The 18,357-nt window shown below is 38.2% G+C and overlaps 1 protein-coding gene across 4 annotated transcripts in view; it reads left to right on the forward strand.

The window, feature by feature from the left end:
* Window positions 1–18,357, forward strand: part of LOC140160833 (zonadhesin-like) — a 55,196-nt gene that overhangs the window by 3,751 nt on the left and 33,088 nt on the right. For all 4 annotated transcript variants that reach the window (XM_072184145.1, XM_072184146.1, XM_072184147.1 and 1 more), the window contains exons 2-6: window positions 6,252–6,347; window positions 6,767–6,991; window positions 8,850–9,035; window positions 10,778–10,983; window positions 15,717–15,888. In XM_072184145.1, the coding sequence (XP_072040246.1) occupies window positions 6,859–6,991; window positions 8,850–9,035; window positions 10,778–10,983; window positions 15,717–15,888 (697 nt within the window). In that variant the 5' untranslated portion in view covers window positions 6,252–6,347; window positions 6,767–6,858. The remainder of the gene's footprint in view (window positions 1–6,251; window positions 6,348–6,766; window positions 6,992–8,849; window positions 9,036–10,777; window positions 10,984–15,716; window positions 15,889–18,357) is intronic.

Here is an 18,357-nt window from a genome sequence, read left to right on the forward strand (position 1 = left end):
CATACAGTCATATTCCATATGTCAAGTCTGTGATGGTAGTGTAAATTCTGTATTATAATAGCCCTATAATATTCAAGAACCCAAAATTCTGGCAACTAAGCTACCAAGGTCAATTTTAATTTGAACGGGTGCTGCTGTTTACGCAATGCCAAAGTGAGCATGGTTGTCCATCAATGTGTCATTTTAAAGTCAAAAGTAGTAGATTTTCGTGGGTTTTTTTAAACATCCAATTATTATTATGTTTTGAAAGCTGTGTGAAAGCTCTGTATTGTTCATTGGGGAGTTAATTATCTTAAATGTAATGCAAGCTTCATTTGGTTATGTTTCTTATTGTTATCACCTATTCTTTCCCTCATCCTTACCGTCATCTCTCCCTTCTTTTGTAATTTATTTTGTAATTCAAAGTTTGGTCCCACTCTTATTAGACAGTGCTCAGTGAAGTGCACAGTTTAAATTCCGATTCGATTTGTAGCTTTACATTGAGGACTATGTTTTGCCCTTTTATGGAAATTACGAAGTGCTTTTATTAACCCTGAAGGTGAACAAAGAAGTTTGTTGGTACACCCGGGTTTTGACCTCAAGACCCTCGAGTGCAAAGTAGTAGCGCATCGCTATCCTCGGGTGTTTCGCTGACGTGGTCAACTAAACCAAGCGTATGACTTAGAGTGGTCGCGTCATCCCACCCAGGGGCGTTAGCTGGGCAGATTATTGACTTATATGGCCACAATTGTGCATTTAGTGATACAAGCACCAAAATTGGTACAGACACTCCCTTTAGGTCACTTTATACAAAAACAACGTTAGCCAAATTAAAATCCAACATGGCCGCCATTTTTTCAAGATGTCCGCCACTGAATGACACATATTAATGTTACCAAGCATTTATTGGTCATACAAGCTCCAAAAGTTGCAACTAACATTTCTTTGTGTCACTTATCAAGCAGAAATATAAAACACTTAAAAAATCCAAGATGGCGACTGTATTTTTCAATTTGGCGGCTATTTTTTCCTAGATGGGCGCCACTGAATGACATAATATTGATGCTACAACAATTAATTGGTCATACAACCACCAAAAGTTGCAGTTACCCTCTCCTTGTGTATCTTGTCATGAAGAAATAAAAACCACTTGAAAATCCAAGATGGCCGCCATTTTATTCAAGATGGCCGCCATTGAATAACAAATATTAATGTTACAAAGAATCAAATGGTCATACAGTTAAGCTACAGTTAACCTCTCATTTGGTCATTTATCAAGAACGAATCATCAATATATATACGAGGGGTGGTATCAAACAGTTCTAAGCCTCACCTAGAAGGCATAGCAGCATCTCCAAATTTACATTGTAATTAAAAAGCATGTTGCCTTATAAGGTTATGCGCCGATATTCATAAATCTATCATTTATTATTTTCCGGTGAGGTCCTTCAGATTCAGCAAAGATCCAATAATGGATAAACAAGAAGCTTGCGCAGTGATTACATATCTTCATAAAAAAGGCATGACACCCAAGGCCATCCATGAACATGGTCAGCACACTTGGTGATACCTCTCCTAGCTAATCCACTGTATGTAAAGAAATGGGCTGCTGAATTCAAGTGAGGGAGGGAGAGTTTGGAAGATGATTCAAGGTCCGGGCAGCCAAGATCTTCAACAACAGCAGATCAATTGGACGCCATTCACCGGATGGTGCTGGAGGACAGACACTTGATTATCCAACAAATAGCTGACAAGATGGGCATTATTTATGGTTCAGTGCAAAGTGTTTTGACTGATACCTTAGGCATAAGCAAGCTGAATCGAGATCAGAAACTTGACGTTTCTGACATTTCGAAGGAACTTCTGTCGCGTTTTTAGACTGATCCAGATCATTTTTACTCCAGAATTGTCACCCATGATGAAACATGGGTTCATCACTTTGAACCAGAATCAAAAAATCAAAGCAAGCAGCGGAAGTATCGTGGATCTCCACCTCCAAGGAAGTTCAAGCAAGTGGCTTCTGCTGGAAAGGTCATGGTCTCTGTTTTTAGGGATAACAAGGGTTTCATTATGATTGACTACCTTCAAAGAGGTGAAACCATCACTGCAGCAGCTAAAAGAACCCATTAACGAAAAACACAGAAGAAAGTTGCAGGCTGGGGTCCTTCTGCTGCAGGACAATGCCCCTGTCTATAGAGCGCAAGTTGCAGTGGCTAAAGCTGCCAAATGTGGCTTTGAATTGTTGCCCCACCCACCTTATTCACCAGATCTGACACCATCTGACTTCTACCTGTTTCCAAAACTCAAATCCGAAATTCGTGGATGCTATTATGAGTCAGATAATGATGTCATTGAGGCCGTGGAGTCCTATTTGGAGGCCCAAAATGAAGCTTTCTTCCATAATGAAGAATGCTGTAACACCGTTGGACAAAGTGCATTGAGGTCAAGGGGGGGGGTAAGTTGAAAAATATGTTGGAACCATGAGTTTACTAACAAGCCTTGATACCCTCTCATATATTTAAGTAGTGTCATAATTGAAGAGCCTGGCATGAACATTAGCACGGGGAAGACACTATTTGTAACACTTGCAAGTCTTGCATCGTCCACGACATTCCTTAGTATATCCACATTTTGTTAGTTCTTGGCCAATAGTCGCAATATGAGGAAAGGTACTCCAGAAGATTTTACAAATATCAACTTCCTGTGTCCAGCCCCAATTCTCTGCCTGGGCTACTGTTGATTGACTCCAAATCATACCTGCCTGGTATGGTAGGCAGTCTGTTTACCAATGCAGCTCGAGTAGGTGGGATCGAGTCAAATGATCTCTGCTTACGAGCAAAGAGTTCTAACCGTGCATCATTCACTCTTGTAGCACTGCTGGACCTGTCGTACATTGTGACTACAAACCTGTCCCAAGAGCAGCAGCATCAACTGTTGGCAGATATTTACTTAGTTTTGAGGGAAAACATTTGATACCCCATTATGCACATTCCAGGTTTGCCAGCCTTTGCTTTACCACGGAAGGCAGACTCAATATCACAACCACTAAAGGCGTGAACGAAGAGCTTCCCATTAGTCTTTTCAGGGCCAATTACATCAACGAGTTCATACATTGGTTGGTATACATGTAAGATATGATCATTGACCAAAGGAAAGCCACAACTTCTGCAGGCCAAGTTCCTGCAACGATGGCAAAGTAGATATTGCAATGACGACAATATTAGTATCATTTGCCTTTATCATTAGGACTTTCTTGCCTTTCTTTACCGCATTCCTTGCGTATACAAACATGTATACGCGTATCTGCCACTTCGTGGCTACATGGAGAAATATCGTCCAAACTGATTATTGCTGAGAGCAAGTTCCTCCTTAGTTACGACTACTGGATCGACTGCTGTATCCATGTCGGCGATTATGTCTGCAAGTAAATGGAAGAGTTCGGTATTGTTCTCAGCACCACGCATCCTGTCACCGTCTTCTGGCTCCTGTTCCTCGCTCTAATCTTATTTCAGACTTTAAGCTGGATGGCAGGTAGACGTCAAAGACATTGTCTGTTATCTTGTACTTGGCAGACAGTGCTTATACATATGGGATGATAGTTACTCTGGCATATTCGTCAAATGTTGTTGATGTACGTGAGGGCAGACAGTTTATCAATGCTGATCCATCAACAACGATAGCTTCTACTTCTGACTCTTTGTCTTGTAACACCACTTGAGATTGAAGAATGTCAGTAAGGCCAGATTTCGGGCACGTGTATAGCTTTCCGTTGTCACTCAGATATGCAGGAGCTGACTGGTTTTCATATTTGAAGAACTCGTTTATACCACACTGCCTGCATATGAAGAGCTGTGAGAAGAGGGTACAGTGTGGCTTTCTGCTTGGAATCAGTGGCAGCACATTCTTGAATGAAGAAGCTAATTGTGTTCTTTGTGATGGATGTATAGAACACGTCTTGTTCTTGGCTCTCTAGTCGATTGATAAACTCACCAAATAGTTCATGAACACTAGGTTGTGCAATGTCCTTTATGTTAAGAGCCAGTCACTTGACTCATCCTGGAAAGGATTGCCCATGTCTTGAAGAACTTTGGTTAGGTTCCAAGCTTTGTCAAGGAACTCTTGTTGTACTTTCCTTTCATTGTTTGCTCATGGTGGTTGGTGTTTACTGATTGCATCTTTAGCCTCTGATGTTGCTTCATATTCCGAAACCAGAAGACTGACTTCAGTGTCATCGACCATCCACCTTCTGAGGGCTGATGGATCCTCAGTCATACCAATTGCACCCCGTCACCTTCAATAACAGCACTGACTTGTTCATGAGCTTCGTCTATAACCATTGCTGAGAAGTTCCGATATGATTTCCATTCCGAAACTCATTGGCTATCTCAGGATGGCGTTGCTCAAGGGTCATCATATCCCTATCATAAATTGTATTCAACGTGCATAATCGAAATTATTGGTAGCAAAGAAGTATGGTATCAGTACTGTCCAGACAAGGCCTCACAGTACAAAGCAAACTAAGTCTGCTTCTCTGAATGAACGTATAAGTACCAGAATAGTGAGTTCCTTACGAGAATGAGATACCAGAATTGGAATTGCGGGATCTGACATTTCCCACTTGCCAGTCTCCGAAACTGATTACGTATTTTCTGTTCTCAAGTGTTGCACTAGAGTATACTAGTCATTGTATGCTATCTTCATCAGCCTACAAAGACCGACAGCTGAATATGTGATGTGCTTGGCGGGTTCTTGTGATGCTTGAAGCTGAAAAGAAAGACCCTGAAGTACCGGGCGATGACACACCGGCTTTAGTAAATGCACTTGTTCAACCACTATCTTTAAGAAGATCTCCAATGGATCGGAATGCAGCCATCTCGATGTGTAATCCTTCGAACATGATCACAAACTTGTATTCACTGTAATTCTCAGGCCAGGACCATTGAATCTGCTTAATGTAGCAAGTGGTTGATCTGCAGCAATGATAGTACTGGATTCAATAATGCCACTGTGTCTCTAACCTTTTCCATGCCATGCTTGATAGTGGCCACATAATGGGGTTGATCACGCAACGGGCAAGAGTGATGTGATACTAACTTCAAACTGCTTACTTCTAAGCTGTGGTGCATGGTGTCGGCCATCTTGAAAATGGCGGCCATCTTGATAATGACAGTCCTCTTGAAAATGGGACTCACCTTGTAGATACAAGTTGTTGATTCTTGTCTCGATAGGTTCAAAGGAGATAATTATGAACTGCAACATTTGGTTCTGTATGACCCTAAGATACTTTGTAATATCATTTTGCATACATTGTATGTGTCAAATTGTGACAGCCATTTTGAAAAATGGCGACCATCTTGAATTATCAAGTGGCTAATAATTATTTGTAATGTTCATGATGATGGACCCAAAGGGATGTTCATTTCTCATTTTGGTCCTTGTATATCCTTTTGATCTTCGGTTATATCAGTATTTGCCCTTAAATGGCGGCCATCTTTAAAAATGGCGGCCATCTTGGATTTTTAAGTGGCTGATATGTTGTTATTGACCCATAGAAAGGCCCAAAGAACAGTTAAATCCAATTTTTGTGATAGCATTGCAACTATATCCACCACAACATTAATATCCATCATTCGATGGCGGCCATCTTGAAAACTGGCGGCCATTTTGGATTTTAATTTGGCTAACGTTATTTTTGTATTTAGTGACCCACCAGAAGCATGTGTGCCAATTTTGGTGCTTGTATCACCAAATGCACAATTGTGGTAATAATCTGCCAGCTACGTAGCCAACTTTCTTAGTCGGGGAGGGGGGGGGGGCAAAATAAAATTTCGTGGCACAGACGAAAATATTGCAGTTGCATCATACAATCCATATATACCGGTTTTGTTTTTAGAGAGAATGTACATGTATTCGAGCTTCCAAAAAGGCTATATTAGAAGGATGCAAATATTTTGTATTTTACATTATTTTGGCCCACTATCGGGGTGAACTTTGGTTAAAAAAAGGGCTCCCTGTCCCGTTTCTTTTCCTTTGCCCTTCAAATTTCCTCTTTCATTTTTTTGTCAGAAGGGCACTTTTTACTTTCATTTTTTGTCAGGGGTACTGTGCCCCCACCTCCCCGCTGGCTATGCTACTGATCCCACCACGTGGTTGAATGAGCCAAATTACAAGATCCGTTATCGTATACCAGTACGTTAATGCTTCCTTCTCTCTACTGTCTATTGTTAATGTCGCACAATACATAACGTTATGTACGTCTTCTTTTTATACAGAGAACGAACTCGAGGCCTGGTGGTCGGTCAAAATTTGCGAGAGCCAGACCAAGTGTGTAGGAAAAGTTGTAATCTATAATAGGAACGATTGTTGTGGTAAGTAATGAATGAAAATACGATTATATTAGATGTTCCCATCGGTTACTTAGCCAGGTGGCAGCTGCTCTGAGAAGTCTTGTCCCTCTCTCTTGTCCCTCCTCTGTGGGATGCTGACAGCCCTGATTGTTAAAACAATCTTTAATATCAGGGCTGTCAAAATTAGGTAAAATGTACAAAAAGTCTTAAAAGACTTTTTGTACATTTTACTTAATTTTGACAATATTCATAACAGTTCACTCCCTCGCGTTGTACCCCCCCCCCTCCTCCCCGGAAAAAGTACCAATGTATCGAATGTGGCGATACAATGGGATAATTAAATGATGTAATTATTGAATTTCTTGTCGACTAATTATTTCTTTATTGATTACGTGTTTGTCAATTAGTTAATTAAGTCATATGTATTATTGTCTTTATAGGGGACCGTCTATTAGGTGCAATCGTACGCGTTGGCTTTGATCCGAAAACAGCCAACAATCCTGTATGTGGATATGTGACTAAAGACAGAAACATGATTGACCAGAATCAAGAACTGGAAGTGTTGTGTGACGAAGACCGTGTGGGAAAGTACATCAGCATTCACCTACCTGGCACAAATTTCCTGCAACTTTGTGAGGTTCAGGCGTTTACTGGAAAATGCAAAGGTATCAACACCAATGTGGCCCCGATATACGCCTGAGAGAGCTTAAATCCAGAAGTATTATGTCTACTTTAAAGCCATAATGTACGATGTTTTTAAATTTTTAGATTTTTCTTTGCAATCATTATGAAAGTTCCCAATACATTTGGACGCGAAAAACATTGGGAATTTGCACAGAAACAACATCATAAACACCATCATTCACCTCTATCACTCGAAATATCTCGCACTATTTGGATTATGACGGCGAGTGAGGCCTCAGAGTTAGTCTCCTAAGCAGCCAGTTTGGTTACGCTCCCTCCACAGCCAGTTTGGTTACCTAAAAATTATGATAATATGTCGGACCAACAGAAAATCATCCCTGTTTACTACAAATAGGGCGAATTTGACAGCTTGCTCACAGATTTAAGTTGGGACATGTGTAAGTATTACAAATATGCCAAACAATCGGGTTTGAAAAAAATAAAGGTATATTTTGAAAAAAGATCGTATATTAAGGCTTTAATAGTATTTAGATTTGGACCACTATTTTAGTATGATCTTACTTCCCATTTCAGAATACAGCACTTGTATTATTCTGTTTTGCCAAATGAACATAGCTATAGATCTAACCAAATGATTAAGATTTAGTTATGTTTCATTTGGCAAAATATGATTGTTATGACATGCTTAATTTAGCTATATTTAATTCACAGGTGTTGGCCCTGATCATTTGTTCGTATATCCGCCATTTTGGATTTTTGCCATTTTGTGCATTTTGAAACCAAAGACCAATTTTTTCTTCATTTTTTAAAGTCCCCAATTAATCTGTATGCAATTACCTATCATATGAGACATGTTAATGGCTTGGCTTCGATTTAGTTTTCTTCTTCTGATAATTTTCACTTTACGCCGCCATCTTGGATTTTGAGCTGAATTTTCATAAATTTTCAAGTTTTTCCGGATTTTTAAGCCGAAGGCGAATTTTTTCTTCAAATTTTGAAGTCGCTAAGTAATCCTTGTACAATTATCGTTCATATAGTACATGCAAATTGGTTGGCTTCGACTTAGTTATCTTTTTTTGAACTTTTTTGAACAAGTGATCGAGCGGTCTATGTACATCAACCCCTGTGAATTTGGCAAAATATGATTTTTGTTGTTGTTGGGGTTTTTTTGGGTTTTGTTGGGTTTTTTTGTTTTTTTGTTTGTTTTGTTTTTGTGTGTGTGGGTTTTTTCGTTTTGTTTTTGGAAAGGGAGTAGACATGGTTAATTTACCAGAGGTGTTTGTGTTCTCTTTTTGAAAATCATATCAAGGATAATTCGTCGCTCGCTACACATAGTGGCGTACGTGAAGGACAAAATACGTTTCCGATCAAAACGTTTTTGAAGGATATGTTACTAGTAACGGAGTCGATACTCCTCCACTATTAATATCTCTCAGTGGTCCGATTCCATTTGTAATTGAAGTTTAAGGTTCAAACTATTATCTTTGTGTGTGTATCTTTAATAGTTAACAAGGAATAACTATTATAGGATAATAGCTAGCTACAATCAACGAAATTAATAGTTGGCACACCTTGACAATATGTTGCAACTCTTCATTGCCGCTCTGTTAGTTCAGTGAAATTAGAATAACTATGTTTGATGAGAAGTACATACCTTCTCCTTCCCCTTCCCTCCCCTATTCCCCCTCAATCAATGTTGGGGATACTGGAGAGTTCAATGGAAAAAGTGCTTTCATCAACATTGAACTGGGGGAGAGGGGTGTCGATTTACATTTAGTATGCCAGAGCGTGCCAACATTAATTTCCTTGATTGTAGATGATTAAGATGTTTTACTTGAATCTTTAATTTTACAGAGGAATTTTTATTATCCCCTTCAGGTCAAGGACCATTTGTCAATTGTCATGGCGTTGTCGATCCTGCAAAATACTTTCATGATTGTACATATGATTGGTGCGCTACCCAAAATAATGCACAACTGTGCGAGGATATTGCAGCGTATGCTGAAGCCTGCCAGATGCAAGGCATTGATATTGGCAACTGGCGAGATGAAGTCGATGGTTGCGGTAAGTTGTATCTTTTTTTTAATTATTGTGAGGCCAATCTAGGCATGAACAACACTTATCTAAACATTTTAAAAAAGTAAGTTACCCTTTATATAACCCGGCCTAATTTACTTACACACGCGATTAAGCTCAATAACACTACACTGCACTATTTGACAGTTTATGGGTGATTTGTCTTTCAACATGAGTCCATTCATGTATGAAAACCATTTGGGGGTTCAAATTTTCAATCGGTTTTTGTATGATGCGCATAATGACGTGTGCCAAAACACATTCATCGCAAGTATTTATGGTCAAAATAGTCAAATGTAAGGGGGAACTTACTTTTTTTGAAGTGTTTATTTAATTAACGCTGATGGATTAGTGACAAGATTTTCTTATATTCACAATTCTCACAGTTAAACGCCACCAATATCAGGTGAAACTAAACTCAACCAATAAAGTATCGAAACGATTATATATGGTCAGATTTATTAGGAACTGAAATATATAGCAAAAACTTATTTAATGTATATAAAGCGCAGCTTTCTCCTGCGCATTTTGATACCTCTTTCGTTGCTCTACGGTATCATTTGGTCGAGTTATGGGCGTTTAAGTGGCTTCAAGTCGGATTTTGAAAGTTGCACTTAGATCCGATTCAAGCCAAACACATACAAACAAAATCAAGACAAAGGACACCGATGTGCTCTGTTTACTTAATCATGAACATTACATTATTTTACTCCTTCGACTTCCAACTTCAAAGCAAAGCTAACAAAACAATCAAGCCTGACACCACCTTAGAAGGCCTTCGGCGCATCTTGCACAGGAAATGGCGAGACACTGACCAAGGAAGATAAGACATATTGTTCAGAGCATGCGACAACGAATCCAGGAAGTATTGAGATGTCAGCAGAAAGAGTTCATGAGATAAGTCAGAGATAAGTAAAGGGTAGCAAGTATTGAAGTTGGAAGTCGAAGGAGTAAAATAAATTCAAGTTAATGGTTAATTAAACAGAGCACATCGGTGGATCCTTTGTCTTGATGGTGTGTGGGGTTGTGTGTGTGTACACGACGAACGCGTTTGGCTTGAATAGGAGCTAAGTGCAGCTTTCAAAATCCGACTTGAAGCCACTCATGCGTCCATAACTCGACCAAATGATATCGTAGAGCAACGAAAGAGGTATCAAAATGCGCAGGGGAGAAAGCTGCGCTTTATATAGGGCCTACATTAAATAAGTTTTTGGTATATATTTCAGTTCCCGATAAATCTGACCATCTATAATCGTTTCGATACTTTATTGGTTGAGTTTAGATGATTTTGATGACAAATGATTAAAAACTCAACATAGGTTGACTTGAGACTTATCTTGTTTTAACGCATTGAACCGTAAACACCTTAAAATTGCAGTGCGCCCTCGAAGCTGAAAGTTACTATATGGTAGGGCGAATATTTACTCAAACCGATGCCATGCGGAAGAATTTTGGTAATATTACAACAAAAATGTCATATAAATAGTGAAAATATACCATTTCGAGGCATCAAGCCCCAAAATGTACTTTTTTGGATTATAACTTGATCAATTTCAGTTATTTTAAAGCAGTCTTTTCAGATGGCACTCAAACAAATAGTTACTCGTCGTATTTTCATGCATCGTCCAGGCCTATTAGTATATAACCTCTAGGACCTGCAAATGTTTTAATTACGTAAATTGTGCAGTTTGTGTCTCTAAAACCCGCTATTTATGTATATTCACAACCAGCTCTTGAATGTCCAACCAATGCCCATTACGAGTTGAAAACATCAGCTCACCAACCAACGTGTATGGATTTGAATAGGAAATATGAACCGTGCCAAATATTACCTCGTGATGGTTGCGTTTGCGATGATGGATTCATCTTTGAAGGTGACCTGTGTATTCCAGAATCAAAGTGTGGATGCGTTGACGAGAATAGAAAGTATCAGCTGGTAATGCCAATTACTCATGTAGTATACTGCGCCAAAAAGTATCCTTACACTTGGAAAAATAATCACAATTCCAAAACTGAACCACGTTGGAATAAATTTGATTTTCTAATAGATGCACTATCCTGCACATTATGACACCACATTGAATCCAATGTGACCTCAAAAGGTATAGTTATAAGCAATTGAATTGACAAAGGTCCCGTTTTCAAAGTGACAAACAGGCCTATACAAGGTGCAAAAAGATTCCAACAAGCGCAGTTTCTTCAATAAGCTTTATTTAAAGCAGTATTTATTTCAGTTTTTACTTGTATGCAATTTTCATAACTTTCATTTTATTTGTCAGTTCGTTTGTTTCAGTTTTCTTTGTTCCTTTTGTTTTAAATTAAAGGCGCGTATAAATTAGCCATTCACCACTCTCAAACCAGATATCTAGACGGTGGGGTATTGAATAGGTCAGTTTGTCACTTTCAAATGCTTGTAACTTTGCTTCTTAAGGTCAGATTTGATTTACGCAAATATGCTTTAGTTTTTAAATTAGTATCTTTCTTCCAAGTGTAAGGATACGTTTTTGGTGCAGTACATATAAATACGTTTTCAATTATCTTTTTAAAGATCAGGTAAAACTGCATTTCGGTAATCCGGATTAGGTAATAAAGCACTTGCGCTGACATTATATTATAGAGTCCAATTTCTCGCACAAAAAGTGCTACGCAAGTATTTAAAGGTTAATAACTGCACATTTTTGTGAAATAAGTGAAATTGTACAGCATAAAAGCAGGTGTACTGAGATGTTGATGCGTCTAATGAACGAACCCCGCAGATGGGGGTACATTAGTACATCAATATCTCAGAAACAGAGCTATATCTTGTACATTTCTTGGGCAGTGTCCTTTTTTGTCACATCATTTTGGTTGCTACAAAGCTGGCTTTTCATTTCACGCGATTGGGGCGCATTTAAGCACAAATGATGGGATATTTTATGTACTACTACCTGCCAGTAGTGCCGGAGAAGATCTAGAATGTGTCAAAGAGCGTACTTCTTCCAAGAAAGGAATTTATATTCTTCTATCGACTTGCTGTAGTCTGGTTTATGAAACAACATATCTGTCAGTATAAGTCATGTTTCTTGAAGAAATCGTGTGAAAGGTAAAAATATGACCATTTTGGAGACAGAGAACAGCACAGGGAGTTAAGTGTTTGGAGAAATGCGCAAGGAGTTAAGTGTGGAGAAAGCAGCACCATTTCTGAGCGAGGATTTTATACGCAAAGGATTTTACGCTGAGGATTATAAATGCAAGTGTACAGTGGAATTCGCTGAACAGTGATTTTCGCAGGACACTGAATCAGGATATACATCAAGAACATTGAGAACCTGAACTTTACGCGGAGCGCGCAACAATTTGCACAACACCACTTTAATGAAATTTGCACAACACAAGCCAATTGCTAATTTTGGAATTTTGGAAATTCCCAAGACCAATTATAAACATTAAACTTTCCCATTACATCACTTCCTTTGGGTTTTTTCCAGTTATAACGTCATTTTCACTTTACAATCTCAGGGGAATTCCCAACTATCTTAAATTACAAATGATTCAATTTGTTGTTGCTCAATGTTTTGCCTCATAGGTGAATCCCTAAATATCTCAGTAAATAGATTTTAATTGTAAACAAAGATAAATAATCAAATTAAATTACTCAGGGCACATCACACTATGTAATAATTGCTCGGTAAAATTTCAAACGTACACGATATGCAATATTTCGTTGACATGAATTTAATTTTAAAACAGAGTGTGCAATATTTGTTTGTCTTTAGTGACAAAGAGAACAGTATTTACCATGATAAAATCATTGACATGTACATGTATTCAATTTTACGGCAGAAAGTAAAATATTTATTTATCTTTTAATCTGTTTTAAGTAGGAAAAGAAAGTTATTATACCTGTATCATGATAAAACATTCAAAACAATTTTGTATTGTTGTGTAATCGATACATTCTTCTGATTTCACGAAGGAACTCTTGATAAACTTGATGCTATCATTGATTTACATTAGGGTGATTCACAAAAAATTAAATTGGTATTTTTCAACGGGACACCCCCTCATTTTGTTCATTTTGATAATAAAATCATACCTGCAAAATATGAACAAAATTCAAAAAAGTTTAGGGGGTGCTACCGGTCAATGAACTTTTGTACACAAAGTCAATGGGATTTATGAGCCATTTTCTTTACAACACAAAAAAGCCATGTTAATTTTCCCTGATTGTGCCAAAAATATTTGATCATAGTGTGAGTAATGTCCTTAAAATAAATGCTAAAGAAAATTGTAAAAATGTTAACCCACTTTCCAGAAAATTGCATTTTTGTGAAAACTGTTACATTTGGGGCAAGGCAGTTGCTGGAAACCAAAATATTATGGTACTTGGCTAATATAAAGGTGTAGTTTTGAACTGGCCACTATCCAATGTTGTGACCCCAATTTATATACATTTCTTTTCAACCATGGTGAATCTAATCCTTCCTGTGGTCATTCAATTCAAACAATACAAATCTTCATCAGGTATGGCCATAATGACCACCCCTGATACAGATGTATGGATTTTGATAGTTACTATTACATAAGATTTCAAAAGCTGGTATCACCATTGGGGTAAACTAATATGTGAAGAATTTTAATCTTTTTTTTTATCAACAGTTCAGTTCAATAAGGTATAAATTTGGGGTGCCTGGTGGGATTCCAAGGGATATCCCAGGGTATTCTTTTCTTGAGCTACACTCCCTCTGTCACTTTTGAAACATTTTTTATTATTACAGTCAACTATGAACTTTAATTTGGTAAAAACCCATGTTTTCACAAAGTTAGGTATATCATTGAACATTTACTTCAGTTTTGCAAGCCTGGTAGACTTTTTAGGCCCTGAAATAAGCGTTTGAAATTTTTGACAAAAATCCCATTGACTTTGTGTACAAAAGTTCATTGACCGGTAGCACCCCTAAACTTTTTTGAATTTTTTCATATTTTGCAGGTATAATTTTATTACCAAAATGAACAAAATGAGGGGGTGTCCCGATGAAAAATACCAATTTCATTTTTTGTGAATCACCCTAATTTACATGTACAGCCCTCTTCCCTAGTAAAAGTGACACAATTGGGATTTTACCCTTTCGTTGTTAACTAAACATATCTCGAGATTAAAACAAGCAAATCGAACAGAGCAAACGGCGTTTGACAGCTAAGACTGGGCCTTTGATGTTGATGTAAGCATCACGTGACAACAGTATTTGCTAATTGCCAAAGAGGGCGCTTTTCATTTGCACAGTTTGTTTTGGAGACAGGCTGTATGTGACATATCATGATCATTTACATAATAGTAAGAATAGATGAGTTCATGGAAGCAAATCGTTATCGTTGGGGTCCGCATAGCTATTTTTAAATAGCTATCCAGTTATGTCATTTGCCATAGAAATTATAATACCTTCATATTAGTGCCTGGCAACACTACGCGTAGTACGCGGACTGCGTTCCTGTTCAATTATTCACATTATTAATACACTCCTGATATTTTTCTAACATTTGTACATATTAGTCCTCGTTATCTAAGAGTGTATGAATAAACTAATATTAATTAATAATAGGATTAGATCTTGCAAAGGCTATGTCAGTGGTACAACAATGCAGGAAAGTTGCTCACTGTCTCCAAAACTGACCAAAATATCCTTTAGGCCAAACATTATTTCCTGTATTTGTCCCCGTGCTTAACGAGAAAAGGGGGCACCATGAAACAGGGGGGGCTACTTTAAAACTTTTCAATTGCGCCCCAACGGAATTTCTGCCAGGTATCCCTATACATCTGTCCATAGAGACACACCCTGGAGTACTTCAATATTGACACGGTGAACGTCTGAGTGGCGAATCAAAAATAACCTAGTAGAGTATTGAATTGAACGTTCTAAATTGTTTCAAATTGTCTTTTTATTTGTAAACAAGTAAACTGGCCTCAAAAAGAAACTTGTATTTTTTCACAAGGTCATATCTTAAAATCTTATCTATAAAAATGAACAAAAATTACGCACATGATTACTTCAATACTCTACTGTAAACACATGTCAGTAACCAAGCAGTTGTCCAACTGACACAACAGCAAAATGCACTGACATGGAATACCTCCCTGGACCACATTCACAGCCCAACAGATTTTTTTTGCTGGGTTCCAATTATTCGCCTGTGAATGTGGTCCCGGAAGCTGTTCCGTGTCAGTGTATTTTACTGTTGTGTCAGTTGGACAACTGCTTGGTTACTGACATGTGTTTAGAGTAGAGTGTTGAAGTAATCCTGTGTGTAATTTTTGTTGAATAATTGGAACCCATCAAAAGAAATCTGTTGGGCTGTGAATCGCATTGTAAGACAATTTATGTTTTTAAATTCAGGTTCCCAAATTCTTGCAATTGCAGGGGGGAAAAGATTTGGCACATCCGTCAAAAGCGGGGCCAAAGGTTTTTTGGCACGTCATTAGGGGGAAAAGTTTTTTTGGCACGGCCAAAGGGGGGCAAATGATTTTTGGCAGACCATTTTGAGAATTCACCACCCCGGGGGTACAAATAATTATTGCACCACCCCTAAGGGTAACAGTTTACTCTGCAATGTAACATTTGAATGAAGTCGTTTATATTTGATTGAACATACCATTAACTGTGTTAACTATTATTTTCTATTTATTATGTGTAGCAAGGAACATCCGTAATATCTGTCGATTGTGCCCAGAACTGTATTTGTGCCCAAAATGGGTGGGTTTGCGAGAATCATGGCTGCGATGGCAATACAGAATGTACTGAAAGAGATGGCAAACGAGGTTGTTATTGTCAACAAGGTTTTGTCAAACAAGCAGGTGGTTGCGTAGGTGAGTTTCCAGTCATGGATGCGACGGGTGGTTTGTAATAAAGAATATGTCTTGTATACGTATTCGCGTGAGAGTTGTGTTTGTTTATGTAAACTCCTCAACAAAAGTTTAGAAAGTTTTTTCAAGCATTTGTATCTCCAATTATTTGTGACATATTCATATCGTGTTGCATATCACTGGGTAGCTACAATACTCCCCTTTACAATGATACCCCATTTGAAACAATAACATTTTTCACGGCTGAGTACGCGGCTTGTGAATGTAGTGGGGTCTCAAACAGAATTTGCCAAATTGACCATTCTGTGTTCAAAACAACGCTAGCCACTAACCTTAATAGCGGGTGGAAAAACCACAGGCAGCCACAATAGTCAGGCACCTTCTCCTCGTGCTGCTCACCGGGCTGGTTACACGTTACTGTGGGATGGAATGCCATTTTTCAACAAGGATTGGTCGCAGGTCATTCAATGTGGTTGCATATGGGCTTCTCTGGCACGCACAGCACGATCAAGCTGGTCCCACAAGTGTTCAATCGTGTGGAGGTCTGGCCTGATGGCAGGCCATCTTGACTCTCCTTCCATATTCTGTAGGTAGTCGTTGACTACCGTGGCTATGTGGGGCGAGCGGTGTCATCTTTGAGGATTGCATTAGGTCCCAGAATGTGAAATTATGGGATTGCAGCTTGCTGCACAGAATAATGATCAATTTGGCAAATTCTTTTTAAGACCCCACTACATTCACAAGGCATGTACTCAGCCGTGAAAATGTTATTGTTTCAAATGGGGTGTCATTGTACAGGGGAATATTGCAGCTATCCATTGATATGCAACACGATATAACACAAATAATTTGAGATACAGATGCTTGAAAAAAATTTCCAAACTTTTGTTGAGGAGTTTAGATCCACAAAGAAAACCTAATCTTGGAAGAGACACCGACATAACACACCCTTTTGTATTCTTTTCATTGCCTCTATGATCATCATCTGCACATACGAGTGTATTATAGAAGAGTGCCGATGAGAGTAGGCATATTTGATACTCCCTGCTACACTTGGGTTTATAACTCATGCCACTCTCACCTCTGCTCTGCCACTTGTCCCATGTACGATGGTTGGCTTATCAAACTTATGTCGCTACAGTCACTTTAGAATGTCTAACAGATTCACCCAGCTCATGTTATGATCAAAATTCCTTTTAAAAAGGAATGGGGGACCCAATGGGAGCTTTGATGTGATGTGCTGATATACCTTGAAATATAATCGCATGGATAACATTTACTTCTTTAAAGCAATTGTAACATTATTATTAGCATAGTGAACAAAGAAAGATTATGAAATGCAAGGCATCTATTTTGCTGTTGGTTAGGTGTAAAATAGTACTGCATGGGATGCAAGAGGATCGGTTTCAAATAAAAGGAATAAATTACAACACCAATGGCATTTGGCATATTTCTATCATGGTAAAAGGCATTCATTAATTTCGCATTTCGCAAGCTGTATATATAGGGTGTCTCAATAAAAATAGGCCCTGTGGATTAGGGGACGTAACTTAAAATGTCGACAGTAAAATCAAAACTTTTTTGTACATTTAAGATCCATGAAGTTTCGTCTTTAAGGTGGTGCACAAATCATCAAAATATGTTCACGCATCACTGAGATAATTAGGATTGTACAAATAGACCCATTTTTGGACCGTTCCAATGGGACAATACACATAATGTGATGCATTGTAGTTTATAATAGAAGAAAGAAACGAAGTAAACTCTCAGTCTTGCTGGGTACGAGTGGAAAACATCAATCAATCAATCTCTCAAAGAATGTTTTTCAAACCTTTCTTTGGGTTAAAAAATATGTGTCAATATACCTGCTAAAATATGCTTCGTATATTTCTCAAGCAAGAAAAGTACCTTGGGGTCAGTTAAGTTTCATAATGTACACATGCGTAACCAGCAAAAAGGGTCTTTTTCAGAGAATTAATCGCGCGAATTGCGATTCGCTAGTTAATGCGTTTACGTAGCTTTACATGGTTTAGGAGTCATTTATTGATCCCGCTAATTCGCAAAGCGTATTTCCTCAACTGATTTGCACCAGCACCATCACTCAAACATTATAAATATTGGAAAATGATAAGGAAATCATAGAAAGGATGTATTCTTTTTAAATCCTGTATTGGTGCTACCTTTCAGATACAAAATACTGCTCAAAAGGGTAAATCCTGTTTGGGCTATGTTTTGAAAATCACTAGTCACGCATCAACTAGCGTTTTGGGGCCACTAAACGCCATTCGTCAGATTCATTCTTGGGAAATAATCATTTTTCGTGTTTTTCTGGTCATGCATGTGTATACTATGAAACTTAAGTCGCATGGCCCTGTTTTTGCTTGAGAAATGTTTGAACAATATTTTTAGAAGACATATTTTCATATTGTTAACCCAAACAGAAAGGTGTGAAAAACATACTTTAAGAGATTA

This window comes from Amphiura filiformis, chromosome 9, assembly GCF_039555335.1.
Source record: "Amphiura filiformis chromosome 9, Afil_fr2py, whole genome shotgun sequence".
Lineage (NCBI taxonomy): Eukaryota > Metazoa > Echinodermata > Ophiuroidea > Amphilepidida > Amphiuridae > Amphiura > Amphiura filiformis.